General features: G+C 36.9%; 1 protein-coding gene across 18 annotated transcripts in view; it reads left to right on the top strand.

Moving 5' to 3' along the window:
• Positions 1-22,675, top strand: part of LRCH3 (leucine rich repeats and calponin homology domain containing 3) — a 69,641-nt gene that overhangs the window by 30,610 nt on the left and 16,356 nt on the right. For 5 of the 18 annotated variants that reach the window (XM_074834044.1, XM_074834053.1, XM_074834046.1 and 2 more), the window contains exons 4-16: positions 487-592; positions 779-915; positions 1,878-1,987; positions 6,219-6,312; positions 6,999-7,119; positions 9,587-9,735; positions 12,226-12,302; positions 14,963-15,058; positions 15,522-15,573; positions 15,729-15,869; positions 17,122-17,169; positions 18,304-18,357; positions 21,927-22,007. In XM_074834044.1, coding sequence (XP_074690145.1) covers positions 487-592; positions 779-915; positions 1,878-1,987; positions 6,219-6,312; positions 6,999-7,119; positions 9,587-9,735; positions 12,226-12,302; positions 14,963-15,058; positions 15,522-15,573; positions 15,729-15,869; positions 17,122-17,169; positions 18,304-18,357; positions 21,927-22,007 — 1,266 coding nt within the window. The remainder of the gene's footprint in view (positions 1-486; positions 593-778; positions 916-1,877; positions 1,988-6,218; positions 6,313-6,998; positions 7,120-9,586; positions 9,736-12,225; positions 12,303-14,962; positions 15,059-15,521; positions 15,574-15,728; positions 15,870-17,121; positions 17,170-18,303; positions 18,358-21,926; positions 22,008-22,675) is intronic. The other 13 variants (XM_074834048.1, XM_074834060.1, XM_074834061.1 and 10 more) reach the window with 7 other exon arrangements.

Consider the following 22,675-nt stretch of genomic DNA (forward strand, 5'->3'; position numbering starts at 1 on the left):
CTGCTGTAGTATCTTCAACTATGTTTTGACATTGTATAGTGTGTTAGAAAAAAGATTTTTAAAAAAATTTATGTGAGGGAAAGATGCACTGGAGAGCAAATAATCCATGTCAATTTAATTAAGAGTCTTCCCTGTTTTTGAAAGGAAGGCTGGATGGAATTAGAGCTCTTGGTGCATTTGTTTCTAGCAAAAAGCTTTTATGTAGCAGGTTGTGTTGTCTCAAATAATATGGAGTAATTTGAATGAGATAACTTCAGATAAACTTCTGCATCTAAATGCTTAATCTTTTAAAGCTTTTATTCCCCATGTAGCTAAAATGAGAATAATGCTTCACGTCAGCAATGATATTTAATGAATATAAGGATCTAAGGTGTTACATAAATAGTTGTCTTTTTCTTTCAATCCTTAAATAAAGCTCTACATATTTTACTTGAGAGGCTTATCAGTCAGTGGTAACTCATTCTGTTCTGTACTCTTGCTTTGTAGGATGTGAGCTGTAATGAAATACAGACAATACCTCCACAGATTGGCAATTTAGAATCCTTGCGGGACCTAAATGTCAGAAGAAATAATTTGGTGCGTTTACCTGAAGGTGAGATAAAGGCTGTCAGTTATAACAGCAGAAACTTCCAGTACTTCTTTATTTTCAATGCCTTTTTCTTTCCCTGAGAGCTAGAAGCAGCATACTTAATTATTTTGTAAAACACATATTTTTATACTGTTGCTTTTTTTATACTCTTTTAATCTGCTGAATTGTATGTTTATTTTCTATCTCCAGAGCTTGCTGAGTTGCCTTTGATTCGATTAGATTTCTCCTGCAATAAAATAACAACAATACCAGTTTGTTATAGGAACCTCAGACATCTGCAGACCATCATGTTAGAGAACAACCCTCTCCAGTCACCCCCTGCACAGGTAAACTTCTAGGAATTCAGATGACTAGTTCAACTAAAAAGGGCAGAACGAAGTTAAAAGCTGAAGGATTATATTACAAACTTTATTTAAGAACAAGAGGACTTTAACACTTTTAGACAACACAATTTATTTAAATATACAGCACAGCTTGAAAAATCCCTTTTTCTTCTCTTTACTGTATTAGGAGTCTCATCTATGGGATATTACTAAGAATTCCACTGTTAGCATTGTACTAATGTTAGCTGAACATTTCTGCTTTCAGTGTAGGAGAGAGGAAGCTCTGTTAGGCAAAACTAATTTTTTGCCACCAAGATGTCAAAATTTTGACAGAGGCCTCAGCACTGCTGTGTGCTGATTCACTTTGCAGCAGCGGTCAAACTGGCCTTTGAGCTAGAAGCTGCAATATGGTTAGTGACTAATTTGATTTTTAATGTGGGTATATAAGCCCATGAGTATTACAGGTTCTACTGTGAGCTGCTGCTTCTGAGTCAAGAGTGGCACTTGCTAAGACCTGTAGTTTCAGTAGGGTTTTGCCTCCCTTTTGAAAGCAGACAGCTGTTACTGGCTTCATTCACTTTAAATTTGAGCTTGCTTTGGCAGTCTGCCACTGCCATTCAAAGCTGGGCATGGGTGGGATACATCTGTTCTGATGCCAAGGGTATAAATTCTAGTACTTGTAAATGCTTATGTCTTGTTTGTGTGATGAAATTTCAGCATCCAGCTGACAAAGTTGCATGCAGACCAGATGTGCTTGGAGGACAGCTTACATTTGTCTATCATGGGCGTCCAGTGATGTTCCACCTTAGCTTTCTCTAAAATGCAGTGAGATTAGAAAAAAGAGTGCATTGGGTGACATAAATGAGCTAATTTATTACTCTCAGCTACAAGTTAAATGTCTGTAGGGTACTTGGAAAATGTATTGTCAAATTATACTTACATAAATTTTTTTTTTTTTTTTTAAGATATGTATAAAAGGAAAAATTCACATATTTAAATACCTGAACATAGAAGCATGCAAGATAGCTCCAGACTTGCCTGATTATGATAGGAGACCCATGGGATTTGGATCTTGGTAAGTTTGGCACAGTCCTAGTTTTGATGATGTTCAGGAAACTTTTGTCTTAAAACTTTTTTTAAAAATTTTTAAAACTTTCCTTATTTTATAAAAAAATAGATCCAAGGATTCTTCTTTGGTAAGTGCATTGATGGAGGTGGCTTTGAAGAATATCATTGGTGTTATCTCATGGTACGCTCTAACAAGGTACCACTATTTAAGAAGCAAGAAGCAGTTCAGAAGAAAACCTGGGCAATATCATATGAAAGGCAGTGTTAGAGTTCATACACAGTAAGCAAAGAGTATTGGTATCTCCATAGTACAGGGGGCATGCTCCTGTGTTGTTAACATGTGTGTTCAGTTTATAAGATCTTAATATTTTCCACACACTTAACTGAAGTATATCCCTGCTGTGATTTTTAACCTTTTGTACAGAATTTTATAAGTGCTGTGCTCAAACTGCAGGTGTAAATGCTGATCTCCACCCCATTAGTAAACTGTTATTTTTGGCAAGCTTTCAGTTGGCACTATTGCTTAGCATTGTAACACAAATATTGGAACAGTCAGCCATATCAGCTGCTAAATTAAGATGTCTAGAGAAAAGCAGGAGTTAAGATTTATTTCTGTTACATGATACGGAAGAAAGGGAGTTGGTGAAGTATGAAACTAAATATATATAAAAATTACCTCAGTCATCTTGAAGGTGGTAATAAGGTGTGGAGGAGTAAGTTGCTAAAGGATGTATTGCTGTCTTAGCAGCAATAAATCAGATCAGAGGGCCTCACAATAAATTATCGTGAGTCAGATTTGTGAAGAAGAATTTGCATGAGGGACTAAGAGTAATTCCTCATCAGCACTGAATGTCTTAAATTATTTTTCTAGATGAGGTCAACATATGAACATTTTATGAGTGTTACTCAGTTTCCTAGAGTATAAGCTGTTGCAGATGGTTTCTGCATAATACTGAGGATACTGTCCTGTTACTGAAAAGGAAAGGCTCTAAATGATAAAATGTCATGATGTCTTTAGCATAGCTTAAGATAAATTCCAACAAAATCAGTGGGCTATGTGCTTACTGATTTATTGTTGTTTGTAGTTGTATATTACTATGGAAGTTTTCATTAATTGCTTTTGTGAAACTAGAAGAATGAATGTATTTTGATCATAGCTTGGAATTATGAATGTAAAAACAAGTGCAGAACTGGTTGGCAATGCTTTCTGTAGAGTTGCTTCCAGACTCAGCTGTATGAAATGAGCTTCAGCTGGCTTTCCTTTAGCTGTTTTTCTATACCCAAGAGGAGATAAGAGTTGATGATAGAATTATTTGTTGTTAGCATACTGTTTAGGGCACTTAGTGTTGCAGGTGATTTGTCCTGTCTTCAAGTAGCTATGGAAGAACTGTCATGGATAGTTCATACTAGAAAAATGGTAGAATCATCCAGTGGAAGAGAGGATCCCAAATTATTATATTCTTCTGGAACTTGGGATGAGAGAAATAAAAGTATTCAACTACAATATAGTTTATATTTCCAGGCAAGTCACAAGAGCTCTTTGTTATCTTCAAAGGTGACCAATAGAAATAAGACGTCAGTTGGTACACCTAGACTTTGTTGCTGTTTTATCCGATAAGCTAGGTGGAATACCATGGAGGTTAAGATTCTGAATCTGAGTGGTAGAGATTCCTAAAGTTTAAGGAAGTTTGAGTTGTGCTGTCAGTTCACTCTTGATAAAACATTTTTTTAATAAAGAAGTTGTTAATACTGCCAATAAAAAAAGATACTCTGAAACATTATGACAGAAAGTGTGGTTTGGAGGTTCTAGTGCAGCTAATTATTTGGTTTAGCTTTGTCAAATTAGGTCAAACTGTCTTAACAGAGTGAAATCTTGTATGTTACGGTCCTTTTCTAAACATAAGCTATGTGAAATTTACCTTGCAGCAAGTTTTGATCTGCTGCAGCCAGTTCTCTCATTTGCAACACTGAAGTTCAGAGCAGCTCAGGTTGGTGCTGGCATGAATGTGACTGAGAGGAGGCAGAACTGCTGAAGCTGTGTAGCAATTCTTTTAGCAGGAGGCAGGCTGGTGTAGTCTGGAGTTGAAAGGTTTAAAATATGACGTACTCATGCATGAACCAGTGTAGTTGGATATTCTGGGACTTGGGCAACTGTTCTTTCTTACAGGAGGTAAAAATACATGTTTTAGTGTGGCTTTGGAGCTGTGTCTTTGACATGTTGGCAAGTATTGACTTTCTTGTGGCTGTTGGCCTTACCAGGCGTTTAGCTTCTCATCCTCTGATTTCAAGCCTTACATAGCTTCCTGGGTAAGTTGTAGTTGCTCCAGAATGCTCTGATCTATCCAAATGCCTCATTGTTGTTCCTTGTAGCTTGTTGGTCAGGGAGGAATAAAAATCTTAAGTCTCAACTGATTTCAGGATGGCTGCTGTATGATTATAAACACGTAAAGTGTGCAGCGTTGAATACCTGTTTGGGGAGACAGAGCAGCTGTCATGTTAAAAAGAGAAGAGCCCTGGGAACAGTGATTATGAATTTTTGAGCTTCCAGATAACCTCAGTGTTAGATGTATAGCTTTTCAAAATCTCTAACTGAAAAGGAAGGTTAAAAGAAGAAAATTTGTATCAAAACACTTCCCCGTTTTTGAGAGGTAGCCAAATAGTCATTTTGATGCTCTTCAATTTGCAATAATTGTTCAACTTACAACAGGGTTCTCAGGAGGTTCTGAAAATATTGATGCATTTAAAATGGAATTATACTGTAGATAGATTTTTCTTTTCTGTGACCGTGTTTTAAATCCAATATTTAAGTACTGTGAACTGTTAGCATAAGTATGGTCCTATTGTCCATGATTCAAGTTAATAGTTCTTTAACTGCACTGGGCAATTTCATGGTCATTCTTTTTTCTTCCCCATCCAAAAGAAGGGAGTTCTTTTTTCTTTGTAGGAGTTTATTATGTGGATGATCTTTCTCTCAAATACAGGGCCGTAAAGGTGGAACTCTTGACTTAATCAAAACTCCATACAGACACAAGAGGTTGTCTTTTGGTGTACATCTGCATAGAAGCAGATGTATAGCCTGATGTTTCTCATCTGTAGCCCTTCATTCCTCCTCTTACTTTTTTGCTATTTTATGTCTCTCTGAAAATTAAAGTAGCCCAGGATAAGTCTGTCAATGTTCTACAAAGTCCCATGCACACATACAGTGCGCATTAATAATAATAATAATTTGGAAATATTTCCTGAAAGAGGGATTTCAGAGGGAGCAATAACTTGAGAGCAATACCAGTGAGAAAATGACCTGCAATTTAGTTATGATGGGGTGAAGCAATTAGCTTCTTGAAATTCGTTCTTCCTTGTGCATTATGTAGTAATTACTGCTGCAGTTCTCCCTGGGGCATGGAGTGCCAGCAGGACAGTTGAGCCATTGTGAAATGCCATCTGCAGTGGATCAGACAAGTCCCATTGTCTCTTTTACTGTAGCTATCTGCAGCAGTTGCCAGACTTGACATCTGTGATGGCTGTACTGCTGAATTAAGTACTTTCTAAGCCCAGAAGTTTAGAGAAGAACTGTGTGGCTGTTTGGTTATGTGTATTGTAACACTAGGCACATATCTAATGCTTTTGTCTAGACACGTCGTTGACAAAGGCTCTGTAGATTAAAACTGTAGTTCAATATTTATTATATTATGAAGTATATGAAATACTGTCCAGCTTACTGCACAGTTTCTTAGGTAGGTAATTATGACACAGAAGATAGTTATGTAATACATTCTGCATACTTTTGTGTAAAAGTAGTATATTCTGTTGTTTTTAGTAATTTTCCATGCATTTATGTTTACTTAAGGAAGAGTTTGTGGGATAGTTTTTTTCAACCAAAACACAAGTAGCAGAAAGTGGGAGTTGACTAGTTAGGCAACAAAATAAGAGACCACTTTGCAGTTTTCTTTGTCAAAATTTCTGTTAGGGAAATGTTTGAAGTATGGGTATATACTTTGGATCCGATTATCTCTTAAAACACTAGGCAGTGGCAGGTGGACAGCTGAGTGACAAGTACAGTTGTAGTTGTAAGCACGTGCCTCCTGTTCTATGTGGCAAATGCAGTATGATGCTTTCTAATATGCTGAGCTTGTGAATACACTGCGACTGTGCTTGGTAGCTTATTCTGCTTTTGTTCTGTAATAGCCAAGAAGCTTTTGGTGGTGTTTATATTACAGTAACTAAAACTGTGTGTTTGACAGCCATGAGGAACTCTATTCTGGTCGTCCATATGGAGCACTTGATTCTGGCTTCAATAGTGTGGACAGCGGAGACAAAAGATGGTCAGGGAATGAAGTAAGTGTTGCAACTTTATTTTTGTTGAGTGCAGTATTGTACAGGAAAGAGAACTAATAAGTATACATCTGGAAACATATTGAGTAGGTAACATGTATATGCTAGTGTGCAGGTTGCCTTTAGCCAGAATTATTTGTTGTTTTATTGGGGAAAAACAAGCATAATTTTATATGGGATGGACGCAAAGTTGGAAGTAGTAAGAGATGTATAAAACAGTGAGTGAGAGATTAAGTTACTGGAGCATAAAAGATGAGAAAAATGAGGTTCCTCATTTTTAAAAAAAGCTTATAGCTATCATATTACAATGTTGAGTCAACTACAATTACTCGTGATTAGTTGTTTCAATAAAATAAATCTGAACATGAAAATTAAGCTTCAAAAATCAGATGGAAATTTTGTCATCTCTCATTGCAGCTTGTTTCAAATGCTAAAATCTGCTTGTCATTTAGAAGCAGGAAAATGGGATCTCTTAGCAAGGAGACTGTCAATTATTCTTCCCAGAAAGAAGCTCCCTTTTGCTCTTGGGACAACTACGAAAGGCAATAGCCAAGACCTAAAGTGTTTTAGCGAGCTATACTCTGTACGCCTGCTTGCACTCCTAGCTTGGTTTTTGAGAGGGTTCTAGGAGTTTCCATCTTGGGATGTTTTCAGGCACTTTTCTTGACTTCACTGTTTGTTTTCTAAAGCCAACAGATGAGTTCTCAGATCTGCCTTTACGTGTGGCAGAGATCACTAAAGAACAGAGACTGCGAAGAGAAAGTCAGTATCAAGAAAACCGAGGGAGCACAGTCGTAACTAATGGTGGAGGTAAATAGTGATCTTTGGCTAACAGTATTTATTGTCATCGTTATTAAAGTTCTAGGATATTTGCTGTAAAGAGTAGGTTGTCTAAAGAGGGAAAGAAAGAGAAAGATCTGGGTAGAATTATACAAAACCACTGTTGTGTAAACAGTGTAAACACTGTTGTACTAAGGATGTTACAAGGCAAAATCAAATAGCATCAGAATTAGGATTATCTGGGAAACATTGTGTCAGCTTCTGCACGTGTGGTATGTTAAAGTCTCCAACTGCTTCAAAAAGTATTTTGGAATCTTGAATTTTGCTGCATGGACTTCTGCTTGAGCTACTGGGGAAACTGTATAGCAGTAGTAAATTATCAGTGCTCTATGCCGACTGCTGTCGGAATGAGATGAGCAATTTTGTCAGGGAATTTCATATTTCTTAGTAGCAAAAGTGCCTTGTTCAGCAGTCTTGGGTTTTAATCCAAACTTGCAAGCTATCTAGGAGGGACTGGTATTTGTGAGTGACGTTGCTTATTTGCACCTTCCCAATTGGTTGTCCTGCAGTCTTACAGCAGCACCCTCGTATTTATTCAAGAGGTGATAGCACTTTCCTTGTTTCTTGATCTCTGCAGTCTGTCCTCCATTTTAATTTACAATAATCTGCTGCTACCATTGTCTCATTCTGTTTATGTCCCAATTTTAGCATTCTTCCAGGGTTTCTTTCAATCATTCCCTCTTCTCCAGTTTTCTGCATTCTTTATTATTAGATCTCAGCCCCATATACTTTGATAAATTTTTCTTCTTTCTCAGCTGCTCCGTTTTCTGTTTCCCCTAATGGCTACAATTCATACTCCCTGAGTATCACTCTTCCCCACTACTCCATGACCAACTCCCACTTTTTCTTCTCTCTTCCCCCTCTTCATCTTTTGCCATCTTCTATTCTTCTCTGCCACAATATTTTGTTTTCTTTGCCACCTTCTAGAAATATCTGAAACTTTTTGGTTGACTCACACTCTTTCACACGTTAACGGACAAAAAGTTCAGTTCAAACAGTTGAATTCTGGCAAAGTTAGAATTGGAGACATGGTGTCATGAGAAGCTCTGGGCAGCCTTAATAACAGGTAGTGCTGCCAGCTCCGCCTCCAAGACTAACTTTATTTTGTTCTTTGGGTTTGTACACCAGGGATTTCAAAATGTCTCACTAGTCTTTTAAGATGAAGCATGTTCAGTTAATGAGTAGGAGTATCTGAGGGGCACAAGCCATAGCATGTGGCTGTCAATGATCCAGGAGATCCTTTCCAATTTTGTGTTCCTAACACAGATACTAATGTCTTTCACCCTCTACTATATTATTATTATTATTAAAGTCTAATAAGCAAGGCTGGAAAGAAGGGGTTTTTTGTTTTGCTTTGTTTTGTTGGATTTTTTTTTTTTAAGATTTGAAACTGAGATGGAGATTTAATGAAGCCAAAGTATATAGGAATGCTGTTTTGGATGGTTGTAGTAGCAGAGGAGGTGGCTTTGGCAGTAACAGTTGCTAGATTGTGTGGTGAGGCAAAGAGAAGTCTGTTTTAGACAAGCAGGAAAGGGGCGGAGGAGTAGAAAAAGAATGTCTGCAAGAGTCTGGAGCAAGTTTGGGGAGAGTTTTAAGAAAAAGAAAGCTCTAGTGCTCAGAAAAGGAGCTTATGCTTTCCCCTGCATCCCCAGCACAGTATTTTCACCAGGGTAGTTTGCTCAGTGACATGACTCTCAGAATCTCTGGGCAGAAATGTGTAGAAGCAGTGACAAGTGAAAAAATTGCCCTACATAATATCGCCCACACAAGGGAAAATCAATACTAGTCAAACTGTGCTGTTTCTTGCTCTCATTTTAGTGGTTTCTAATTTCTAATTCTTTTTTTTTTTTAAATAAAACTGCAGATGCTTTTATATTGTTTTAGAGGGATTTTGTTGCTTTCTGTACTGTCCTTTGTTATTTCCACTTTTTATATTTATTGCATTTGCATTCAGATAACTTAGACATGCTGCCCTCTGTTTTGTTGTTGTAGTAATAAAAATGGTAGAAGTATCTGTCATATCCATTCTAATTTTTCTGACAGAGATGAATTAGAAACAAGAGAAATGATACAAAATGTATACAAATCATTGTACAGTCTTGGTGTTAGCTGACAGATTTTGATAGATAGTTTTTGGTATTTGAAAAAAAATCACAGTATTCCTTTTACTTCTTCAGGCCATCAGTATAAAACTATGTGCTTGATACCCATTTCTCATTGCTTTTTAAAAAGCATAAATTTTATCATTATTTCAAAATTTGATGTTTAACAAATGTTAGTGGGCCTGGCAAAATCTAAGACCTTTTTTAGGCTGAGCTTTCCCAGACAGAAGAAAAACAGTAGGGCCTTAGTTCCTGACATTGCTTTTTTTGTTGGTTTTTTTCCTCTCTTGTTGGTTGTCTAATTATGGGTGTTTTCTGTGTGTATGTATGTCAAGTGGAACATGATCTCGATCAGATCGACTATATTGATAGCTGTGCCACAGAAGAGGAGGAGGAAGAGGTGAGGCAACCCAAGGGCATGGACTCAGACAGCCTCAGCTCACAATTCATGGCATATATTGACCAGCGGCGAATCTCTAATGAGGTGGTGTGTTTTACTTAAATTAAATTCATACACCCCAGGAAAGCCTTTGTGATTATATTAATGCTGCTTGTCCTCAGAGATTTTCTTGGGGGTTTTTTTGTTTGTTTTTTTCTGTTTATTTAAAAGAAAATAAATAGGTCTGATCTGGAGGAAGAGCACAGTGTTGTGCTTTGTGGAGGGTCAGAGCTGGAGTGTTAAACTGCTCTCAGGTGTCCTCTGGGATATGTGAAATAAGTCTAAAGCAGCCACACTGTTTTCCTGTCGTGTGCGTTCTTGCAAGCTTGTGCTTTAGACATATGTGAAGTAAATGGTTTTTCCAAAGGAGTGCAGACTTCAAAAAACATTGAAGTTGATGCTTCCAACTGGTAATTGGTGATACCTAGAAAAGTGTTAACATTTACTTGGTAGTACTGAATATATACTGGCTTTCTCAAGGGAAAAATATTGATTGTTATCAGTGTAAAGATTTAGTACAGGAATTTTGCAACTCCATTAATTTGGCTGTTCATGTTGATTATAAGTTATTTGCTAGTAAACTCAGTGTCTTGAGCATACCTTTTAAGTTTAGGCTAACTTAAATATTCAGATTTTTCAGCCCACTTTTTGCAGAGAATGATCTCTCTCTCTTACTGTTGAGCAAGGTTCTGAACCCACAGGTACAGACTCGGATATGCATATATTCACCTTTCTGAACAAAAAAGCCATCCGTAGTTTCAGATAAACCTGGCATGAAACTGTTCTCAGGCAGTAAAAGTATACAGTTGAATTAACAGTAGGTAAGATTACTGCTAGACAGGTTAGAAAGTTCTCCAGCTTTTTACAAATGTCTAGAAACAGGTGTGAATAACTCTGGACATTGCTCTGTTTTCTGTCCCAGGAAAAAGAAAAATAAATAAATAAATAAGGGTAAACTTAGCCTATAATATCCTAATAATAGCTGCTTTTATTGGTTGCTTACTGTATCCAAATGATGTCCTGGTGCAGACAAGGGCAATGATTCCAGAAAGTTACTGTCACTTTTCCTTAGCTCATGTCATTTCATTGCTTTCTAGCTGCTCAAGAATTAATGTACATTTAATAAAATTCGCTAGAGTTGCTTTGAAATTGTATGAATTGCCAAAACTGGAAGGTGCCTTTGTTCCAGTTGTAGCAGCCACTGCTGCAAACACATGGAGAAAACTGTTCCCTGTTAAGTCATTTGGATGGCACACTTCTGGAAAGTGTCCTCAGAAGTTGAACCTATAGAAACAGATTTTCAGCCACATGATGTTTCCTTCTGTGTTCTGTCAGTCTTAATTAATACCTGTGTACACAGCTACACAGTTCAGTGGCTCACTGTACATACTACATGAATAACCTAAAAAAATCTTTGTAGTTGATAGGCTTAATCTATTGTGCTGCGATTCAAATGTGTCCTTTCAAAGTTTTGTGCATTTTGAAGCAGAAAGATATTTGCTTTTTGAAAAAAGAAAAAAAGTGTATTGTTAGCATTCATGTAGGAGCCTGGTCCCTATTTTGTGCACTTTATATTACTGTACTGTATTTAAAAATCATTGACACAGACATAGGAGAGGTGCGTTCATTTTGCAGATCTCATAAATTAAATATCAAATCACAAAAGCTGATGCCACTTGCAGCATAGACACAAGAGCAAAACTCAGAAAAGACAACTATTGGCAAGGACTCTTTGCTGTGGATAGTGAAAAGGCATTGATCAACATCAAAAGCTATTCATAGGGATCTATATATTCATAAAAACTAAACTGTTTTCTCTTAACTGAAGCAGTAGTTTCTCTAAAAAGACAATCCAAAACACTTTGCTACTTAGGAAGGCTAACAGTGTGCAATATAGCAACATGCATACAGGCATGAGTTAAAATTAGCAAGTTAATCTTGAAGAGTTTCCATTTTCCTACATTAATGGGTGTCAGTAAAAGTTTTAAAGTAACATCAAGGGCAATATGTCTCTGTTCCCAATGGGATAAATGATTTCATAGTTCAAATTAAGCCTAAGGTGTTCTCATTCATCCTATGTTTTGCTTTCTTTGTCCCTCTGTGACCTGTCTTTAGGGCATCATAAAAAACCATCAAGTATTGTATCCTGTATTTCTGAGAATCCAGACTGCATTGTTGTACACTTGTATATATGTTCTTTAGAGTTTAACTCTACATTTCTTCAAAGTGACATTAATTATTTTCTACCTACATGTACTTCTCTGCGTGATTCTTAATAGTGGAGGTTTTTAAACTCTTAAATTTATCAGTAGGCATATTTAATCTTGAAACGAAAGTTTATTTAAATTGGAGGAAAAAGTAAAAGTGAGTTTGCCTACTTGGAAATTAACATCCCCATGTTGTGTTTTGTGGTTCTTTGTCAGGTATTTTGAATACCAGTAGTTACAAATGTTGTTCTACAAAGAGATTCTTTGACATTAATGTACAGTTTTCTGAATAAGTTGCTAACTTAGTCTTCTGTATTATTTTGCTTAGGGCTCACCAGTAAAGCCTGTATCCATCAGAGAGTTTCAAAGAACAGAGGATACAAGACGATATTTACATCAAAACAGGTAAGAATATGTAATAACAGTAATTTTATCTTGTTTCATGATGAATGCAGATTTACTGAATGTGTTTAGAAAATGACATCTTCTGTTGCTTCACCAGAAATGTGCATGGCACTTTATTTATAAATTATTGTTCCGGATTAGGAATTTGTGTTCTAATAATGGCAGTGACCAAAAGGCTTGGCTTGTTCTAGACTGATGCTCGGCTTTACATCAGTTGGTTAAAGAAATCTGCCAAAAGAAAGTGTATACTTTTAAACTGATTTAATATCTGCTTTTCATGATTTAATTTGTGCTTTGATTAAATAGTTGACTTAAGCTCTATTACACAAGACAGAAGGGATAAATGTACTTGTACTGCAGGTTTAGGGGAAGCATAAACAAGTTACTGGATGTGCTGTGAGGTCACATTCTTGATTAACTGTTGGTAGCTGTAGTACTGTGGAGCTCTAGTTTAACTTAAAGTGTGCTTTTCTGTGCCATAATCATGAGCTTACATCGGGGGAAGAAGGGATAAAATGGGAATCACTGCTGAAAACAGGTCACTTAATTTAACAAAGTAGACTTTTTGAACTATGTCTATACTCTGATGATTACTTGGCTTATTGGAGGGAACGCTTATATGTAAAATATGGATTGAAGTTGGACAGATTATAAATGAGGCAGTTAAGTTTGAGGAAGGGCTTTTGGTTGTATAGTTAAAAGAACAGAAGATAAGCAAATGTATAGCTTCTTGCTAATGGAACTAAAATCAAAATTGATAGAACCTTTAATATGCCATTGAAGCGTTTCAGTATTCTGTGGAGTGAAAGTGAATGTGCGAAGGCTCAGCAGAAAATCAGCTCAATTGTACTAGGAATGTTTTAAAAAAAAAAAACCAAAACAAAACTGCTAGCTGTAAGTATGTCATTACTTACACTGTCAGTAGGAATTCATTTTTAATGGCGTTCAAAAATGGCATTGAAAGAGAAAATCAGTGTGTAAATTTTTCTAGAGTTATGGCAACATTTTAATAGACATTTTGAAATGTGCAGATACAGTAGCTGTACTGATATAAAGAAGGGTAACTCCTTCAGCATATATCAGCATTCCTTATCCTGTAGTGGCTACAGATAAGGCATAAAATAATACAGCAGTCTGACACATTCTCCCCAAATAAACTAAGTGTTCTTGGTTTGAAAGACTGACTTTTTTCTTTGTTTGTTTATTTTTCTATTTGAACATTTGTGGTCAACATGGTTAGACTTTACGAACGCTGGATTCTGTGACATATCTGAAGGAAATGAGAAGGCTAGTTAGCCAGGAGAGAGCTAGACCGATTTTAATGATGAAGGAGGTTGCAGTTCACTAGGGCATCCAGTGTTTTCAAACTTAACTTAAGGCTGGCAGCAGATCTTCATGCAGAAGTAGTTAATCAGTGATTTAAATGAATTGAGCTTATTCATATTATGCTGCAGCAGAGTGAAATTCTTACTGGGGCACTAAAACCAGGTCATATTGTTATTGCCTTCAAAATTGTGTAAAAACAGCCACATGACAATGAGTAATTTTTTACATTTTAAGCTTGTATTAGTCAAATATTACACTTGTGGCAACCACAAGCTGTAAACTACTTCCACAATAATTCTGTGCAAATGCCTTGGCAGGCAGCCTCTTTTTTTTCCTTCAGCATGCTGGAGCCATTAAGACTCTTAGGGTTGGATGTAATGCAGACTTCATCTCAAGAGTACTTACATTAGTTGATTTAATTCATTAAATACAGTTTGTGCCTCTGGACACGCTGTGGTGCATTCCTGATGCAACAGAGCTGTGTGTACTCTGGTCTGAATACGCTTCTTGGCACTCAGTTGAACCCAGTCCTATCTGTTCAAAACAGCACAGTAATGGATTTGTCGTGTACATCAGCGCTAATTTAAGTAACAGAGGAGACCTGTAGCATATGGATCTTCCACATCTCTTAAGCTTCTGTGTGCAGAATAGTTACTAAGTCTACGCAGGCAGCAGAACTGACATTTTTTGGAAATTCCATAGGTGCCCCAGGAGCAAAGGTTGCAGAGTCCAGGCTGTTGAGCATAAGCTACTCGGTTTCCATCAACTTTCTTTCTAGGCAGCAACATGGGAGGGGACATGCTGGAGACTCTGGACACTGGGAATTGCTTCGGTGCTAGCAGCTGCCTTCTAGCAAAGAGCTGCAAAATTTCTCTTTTATTATTGATAAGAGACAGATCAGCTATTGTTTACCTTGTGACTTTGATAGCTTGTATCACTGACAGTTAGGGAGTCATCACTTGATTGGTGAAGTGAGCAGATTTGTTCTGATCAGAGGGTGCTAATGTTTAAAAATAATTCTGTTCTTTCCAGAGCAGAATAAGGCCTACAATAAGCAGAATATAGTCTTACAAGAGAGATTCCATCTTTGTACATTTTGAAGTCATTGTTAATTAAGCAAGTTACATTAATTGTGAATTACAGTAGTTGGGATCTGACTTTGTATTACAGTATGATTTCTTAGTCATCCTAAATTTAACTTCCGTGGTTATCTGAAGCTAATTGTCTAGGCAATTGCTCTCAGAAAAACAGCTATAATCTAGAGAAGAATTCACCTGTCAGTAGTTTATATGCATCAGTGGCCAATCCCCCTTCCACCTGGTGTTTACCTGCAGGGATACTGATGAATTACGAAGACCTGAAACTCTAAATTTGATGCAGGACAGAGAGCATCACCAAGTACTAAGGAGTTATGTGGACAGGACAGAGAGGTAGGGAAAAGAAACATACAGTTTTTACTGATTCATTTTATTTATTCCCCCACCCCCTCCAAATAACCATAGTAGCCAGTTATTCCTCTAAATGAGGATCATATAAAAAGTTCCTGGATTGGTTGCTTAACCAGTGGGTTATGAAGTACTGAGAACAGAATGGGTATAAAGTACTGAGTATCTCAGTGCAATAGGCCAAACAAACAATCCCACTGGTACATCTTGAGCTGTAGAAAAAATTTATCTCAATTCAGGAGAAGAGACAGAAATGACTGCACAAAATCTGTCATGCACAGTGAGTTAAGTTGTTATTGCAGCAGTTGGTTTAACAGCTTTGCTTACCAAACAGTTACTCTTCTTCTTTTTTGATGAGATACTTGTGTGTTGCTGACGACTCATGTATGAAAATTTGTTTATATTTAAGATAAAAAATATGCTTACTGTCTGTTTTTCCATTTGTCAGACCCCCGGCTGATTCACCTTACTTTCTCTCTCTATCAAGTCACCACAGTCAGGTAACACATTGAACTCTACTATTTTATTCTTTTGGATGAGTTTGATGCAAAACCAAACTGTTGTTAGCCATAAGACAGGGACTGTTTCTCCATAACCCATCTGTTTTACCCTGTGCAGCTCTGTCTTTACAGCCCAGTGCACTGTTTTGTTCCAGGTGCCTAATACAGATTCTGAGCTGCACCGCAGGCACATAGAGCGTACCCGTCGGGAGGCCCAGCAAGCAGCGCTTCAGTACGAGGAGGAGAGGATGAGAACAAAACAGATTCAGAGAGAAGCTGTCCTTGACTTTGTTAAGGTGCCTCCTTTTAGCACCTACTTGATACTTGATCTTTTCTGAATCCCTTAATTAAAATTAATTGCCAAGACCATTAATACTTGTACGTTACACTCTTGGGTATGCATGGCACTTTATAAAGAAAATGGAGAAATAGCATTTAAGTCCATTCAGTGTTGGTGCTGTAGCTTAACACAGACCAAACTAGAACTGGGAAGACAGAAGAGATTTGCCCAAAATATGATTGTTGCAAAGAATTATGGTTTTTACATAGTCAGCCTCGTTCTTTCAATTTTGTCATTTGCATAGATGTGACAGAATTGGTACGAGAAAGAAGGGGTCTTTATTTGAGAAGGCATAGAGGCAATTTAATTTTGAAGACAAATTTGGCAGAGCAATCATACCCACAAGAAGATAATGTTGCCTGATCTATTTTGGTATTTTATCATGCATAATTAAGTTACCTCCAGGTAGAGCACAGGTGCAAATTTATGGTACATCAGATTCTCCCTGGACACTGCATCTTCGCTTTCTCTTTCACTGCAGTCAGTATGAAGTAGTCTGCTGCTTAACATGCAAGCTTGTTTGTATGCCAGTTGACTTAAATTTATTTTACTGTTTACTGCTCTGGTGACCTACCCAAATCTTGACATCACAAATTTAAGAAATGTTACAGTTAATATTTGGGCTTAGGGTGGTCTGCAGAGAGGAAAAGAATGTTTTACTGTATTTATGTAATGTATAAAGTTAGTTTAGAAAAAGGTTTTTAGCTGACTGAAAATAGGCTTTTCATTAGCACCAACTAATCTCAGGCCCCTGGCAATGTTTTGTAGAAAAGCTGATTTTATTAAAGGTTTGGCTCAGTCTTTAAGTTTAAAGACTTCAGATATTTAGCATGCATTTTGCTCATTGATGAGCCTTTTGGGGTTTTTGGGTTTGGTTTTTTTTCTTCTGTGCCTTTGTTATTCATGAGCACTTTATTCTCAGCAGTTAAATTCCTCCCTTGGGTTATATTTTGGGTTTATTATGCATCTCTAATATGCAAAAGCAATTTGGGGTTGTTTTCATATGGAATAAAGGCTGGTTTTTTTACTAATAATATCAGTGAAGTTTCAGCTCAGTGGAAACTTCCAATTTCCCCAATGCATGTTTTATTGAAAAACTAAAGCTCTGTTTTAAAACACTTTTAAATTATGCTGTTTTGTTCTGAGCTTTTGTTTCTCTGTCACATTCTTTTAAATCGGTCTTTCATTTTTTCCTTTTTTCTCTATAGCAAAAAGCATCCTTAAGTCCTCAGAAGCAAAGTCCTCTGGATAGTGAGGTAAGAGTCCAGTAAGAGTATTACTAGGGATGTCAGTGCCTGAACTCTTAGCTCTCTCCATCAGAGATATTTTCCTGCTTGTGGAGAACTCTTCAGGACTGGGTTATAGCGTAGTTTTTTTCACACTTATTATTAAACCTTGGGTTGGGGTTTTTTTGCTTATGGGACCAGTCTAATATTTCTTTCTGTTCATGTAGATTGCCTGTCCGAGTGTGTTGGTTTACTGTTTCTTGTATGTTTTCTATGTTCTACACAGAAAATACATTTTATATTCCATTTGAAGATGCTCCTTGCAAGCAGTACAGTTCACTTTCTAATGGGAGTATTCGGACAAGTTGTTGTGTTGTAGTCATCCTTCATCAATCAGTTTTCTCCCGGTTTCCTATCATTAGATCACCAGTTATCCCGGAAAGATGAAGCATTGGAATTTTGAGGGCTATCAGAAAAAGAAATAAATAGATTTTTTTTTTAAGTTTTACTCTAGTGTAGGTTTATAATCAAAACCAATTAAGTCAGTAGGGAACACAAATCATTTAAGGCTCAGTCTTCTAGAATATACAGAGCTGAGCCAATGACATCTGTTCACTCTCTGCATCAGATTTCTGCATAGTAATAGCTCTTCCACTGCTTGCCATCCCCACTTTCCTCTAGAGGAAGCTAATTCACTTGGCAGTGTTAATCAGATCAAAACTTTTAATATTGTAATGAATATAAATAGTTCTTTAGCAGCATTTTCCAACTAACTCTTTTTTATTAGAAAATTACCAAAACATGGGGTAATTGAAATATTTTTTGCTCCTTTTCCTTCTTAATGTTCTTCTGTTCCTAATTTATTCTTTTAAAGGGTCCTTTGTTCTACCACAGTAAGAACTGTGAATACATAGTTGTCTGTATTTGCTTGAGACAACACAAAAAGCAAAATAATTGATTCCTTAAGTAATACAAATACACTATAATTCATGGGTCATGTGGCTATATATTCCTACAGTTACATATACTTTATGTAATTTTTTAAAAAGCCTCACAGTGCTATAAACAAGCAGTACATGTTCCAAAATGTCTGTCTGTTCACATACTGTGTGTTTCTGACATTCTGTGTGTTTCTGACATTACTCCATCTCTCCCACCTCCCAGTGTCCCTTTCCATCCAGAAGGTCTCAGCATACTGATGATAGTGCCTTGTTAGTGGTAAGATCCTGCACGTAATGGCCTTTTTATGTGGCAGATTCTAGAGCATAGAAATAACAACATGTTATGATTGTCTCAGATTAGACCAACTATTTTAGAGCTAATCTAAATAGCATAAAACATGACCATCTACCTTGAAAAGTAGCTTAGCTGTGAATCACAGAATCACAGAATCAACTAGGTTGGAAAGGACCTTGAAGATCATCTAGTCCAACCATTGTGAACTTTAATGTTATGAATATGTTGATACTTGTACTGTCAACTATTTGTCAATAATATAGTGACGTTTTTCCACAAAGTAATTGAAGCTTATCTTTTGCTGAGAGCAGAAGAAAATTACTGATAGTAAAGAACAGCTTCTAAAATTAAAAATTCACCTCTAGTTGTTCTGGTTTGATTTCTTCTCCGTTTAGCTTGCTTCCTAATTGATGTTCTCTTCAGTGTCAAGTAAGCAATTTTAAAGCTTTTGAGTACGGCCTTCATCTTAAACTTGTCTGTCCTGCACATGGTGGTTAGAAATACTGAGTATCTTGGTAACCTTATTATAGCACAGGGAAAAACTGCTCTACGAGTGAATGCTACAAATCATGAAGTATTCCTCACACCTTTTTGTATCAGTAAAGATGTCTTAGAATTAATCTATTTTGAACACTTAGCAAAAATAAAAACATTTATGTACTTAATTCATGTTTTATGCTATTTCTTCCTTTATGGAATCGTAGCGATGTAGCATAGTTAAAGAATATAATTAATGCCATAATCCATATCTATAAAAGAAAAATACACCTGATTTGCCTGCTGTTGCATGACTGCATGCCTGGGATTTATTTTCTTAATTCATGTGCTTCCATTATCTGCCTAAATTTTCTTTAGGCAGTGCTCTCAGTTAGAATATCTCTCTCCAGAACATGTTCGTCAAGATATTTACTGTCTCTTTATTCAGACTTTTTGGTTTTTGTGCTTTCACATGACTAGCACTGGGTGGGAGAGAAAGAAAGCTTATAATATTAGGGAGATTTAGTGATCATGCATGTGCCTGTTTGGAGAAATCACAATTAGCATATTAAAATGTGCTTTCATATTTAGATAATAAACAGGACAATAGCAGTGGTTTGGATTAAGTGGTGTTACTCTGTTGTCAGTGAATTAATCTTTGGAATGTATTTTAAAGATACCTTTAAGGACCCAATTTGTATTTGATTGTGTGATCCCATAACTTTCGTTGTAAATTAATATATAGAATTTTACGTTACATGACATGGAATTTCCAGAAATTATTTTGAAACTGGCTTCCATCGTTGTTTGTGTCTTTAACCAAGTTACATCCTTGCACTTCACAAAAATGTGGCCAGGCTGGTAGGGAAAGACTGAACTAGATTTGAAAGCAATAATTTCTGTTATTTTTTCTTCTGATTCCTTGCTCTTTTCAGCAGCACTAAACTATAATAGTATGTGAAATACTGGGTTTCTGAACTGCTGAAGTATGATCTGCAGCTCTACTTTGTAGTGGAAATACATGCTGTGTCTAATGGTGACATATGCCAGGGCAGCTGTTTCTGGCAATTATTGTAGCTGGAACATTAAGCCCATGCTAGCTCATGAATTTTAGCATTTTTGTTTCCACAAATGTGTTTTGTTCAATAACAAGGAAATGTTCATTACGTTGCTTAAAAAAACTGTCATAAGAGTTGAAATTACTTCTACCTTTTTATATTCTGTCGCATTTCATTTGACATTTTCCCTGTTGTTACGGATTTGAAATTTATCTAGGTCTAATTTCTGAGGATGGTTTTTCCCTCCACTGAAGTAGAGAGGCATATCATATCAAAATTCTATTCAGTAATGCCAGTTTTCAGTATACATTTTCCATTTACATAGTTTCCTCTCTGTGTTTTTCTGTCTGCACAAAGACTGCATGCAGTAGTGTAAACTTTACCTTACAAAACTTCTGGACACTGAAACTTACAGATAGGTTAGGGTTTTTTTAAAAAAAAAAGTTCTGCTAGATTTTCCACTAATTGTTTTAGCTCTATGGTGTGGGAATAACACTTTGTGGCAAAAGAGAATATTACATAGAGGTATAGTAAACGATCTTTTGTTCAGCTTTTCCCTCCCATCGTTACATCAGAGCTCTCTAAAATGAGCAGTTGCTTTTCTTTTGCTCCAGTGTTTTCAGCTCAAATGTACGGAAAATATTAAAAAACTAGTAGGTCTAATATGTAGTTAGAAGGCCAGTGAGCTTTCTTTTATTTTACTACTTCCCTCTTCTGGTATTGTTACTGCTTTAACAAAAATTTTCTTAACACCAAAATTTAAGTTGTGAATCTCCTTTTTTAAATCTTACATCATGTTTCTTTTGGCCTTCTCCTTGTTGTCTTTGATCACTAAAATTAAAATGTATTCACATTGCACAGGTTACTCTGACCATTTCCTTCTGTTTGTAAACAATTTCAGGACAGTCTGTTTGAACTCACAAACTGACTACCCATACTTCCTATAAGTGTTTCTTCTATATTACATTCCTGTGATTAGAAGTGAAGTGCAATTTAGCTGTAGTACTTCACCGTACACGATGGTGGATTTATTTGTGTTGACTTGTAATAGCCACACTAAAACGTTGCTGAAGAAATGTAGTCAGTGGCCTCTCTGAGAAAATGGCTGTATACCTCCAAGTTTTACATTAGTCATGTTCTCCTTGTTATTCTAACAAGGGTAGTCCCGTTTGTTACAATTGAGTTTACTTCGTAGAAGTAATCATAGAATGTTTGGGTTGGAAGGGACCTTAAAGATCATCTAGTTCCAACCTCCCTGCCATGGGGGGGTTGAGGTGGTATCAAGGCTTCAGACTTGATTGCTTATGAATCTCACTTTTTCCCAAATATCTTCTTGTTTTCTCTATTACTGTCTCTTACAAGGTGAGTACTATGGAATGAAAACAGAACACAAAACATCCTCTCAAACTGCTGTTAAATTTCTCTGTTGTGAAGCTAGTGAAATACTTGATAAGCATCAGGCAGCTGGTTTGACCTCTTCCTTTGATAACCTTTGTGTCACTGCTGCCTTGTGCTCCCTTCATTGCATTGTGTTTTCTTGTTGCAGTCTCAAACATGGCCTGAGGCCATTGTGTTACTGCTAGCACGTGGGATTTCTCAGACATTTTGAGTTAAGGCTTTTAGGCACCAGTGTATTGCAATGGTATGGGTAAAGTAAGCAGGACTTAAATTACACTAACTTGTACCCTGGAGTTTTCTCTCAGACCATTGGCATCCATTTGTGTATTCAAACGTTTAATAATCAAAGTCCCTTAAAATATCCTTATTTGGTTCGTGCAGAGTTCTGATTGGGCTCTGCTTTGGCAGTCCCTGTATCTACAGTTGTTTCTGGCACAGGGAGATTTCTCTGACATCGGTGCTAGACCTAGAGACCAAGTGAGGCATATGCAGTAGGGTGGTGTTAAATCTGAATTGTGGCATCCTGGTTCCTTTTGTATTGTGTCTGCCTTTTCTTACAGTTCTCTGCCTCACTTCTTCCTTTCTTCCCTCTCTTTCTTTCCTTGCTGTCCCTGACAGAATGGCTTTGAGCCTCTCTTTGTGTTTGAGATTGACAATAACACCAATACCATTAAAAGAAGGCCAGGGACTCGCAAACAGGTGAAGAGCATGCAGTGTGTTGCTGTTGTGATTGTCCTACCTTGTGCTGTGCCATGTTCCCCTTCCCTTCACCCACTGCTGGGTACATGGATTGTGACAACTTCTTGTTAGTCTGCGTCAAGGTTGTCTTGCTCTTTTCATACAGGAATAAACAGTTATTCTAATGTTAGACCACCTACTTCTGTTTTATTTTACTGTTCTCATATACTACCTAATGTTTTGCTTAAGTCATGTGATATTTTGAAACATTTTAAAAAAAAAAATTCCACAATTTTTGCTCTGCGTTGCTGTGGAGAAAGAGTGTGTCTTGAGGATCAGCTGTGAAGTCTGCATAGGGCCTAAAGGTGTTTGTATTTAAGGCTTGCCCTGACTATAACCTCTCCGTCTAGTCCTTCCTGGCTGTACGATTCTGAAGGGGCAGAATAATTGCAAATCATTTTGAATGCTAACACTCCCAAGTGTGTCGTTCACGTCTGTAGAGTTTCTAGGTGTCATTTCATGTTCTTTTCCTGTGTGGAACTGCCACTTTGCTATTTGAATGCTGTTTCAGAAAGTATAGTTTCATTCTTGAGCCATTCAGTCTTCAAATGTGAATGTTTTGATTGTGCTTTCAATAACACACAGAATTTGGCCTTCTAGATCCACCTGTCAGTGACAGATTGGCATGC

Source organism: Strix aluco, chromosome 9 (assembly GCF_031877795.1).
Source record: "Strix aluco isolate bStrAlu1 chromosome 9, bStrAlu1.hap1, whole genome shotgun sequence".
NCBI lineage: Eukaryota > Metazoa > Chordata > Aves > Strigiformes > Strigidae > Strix > Strix aluco.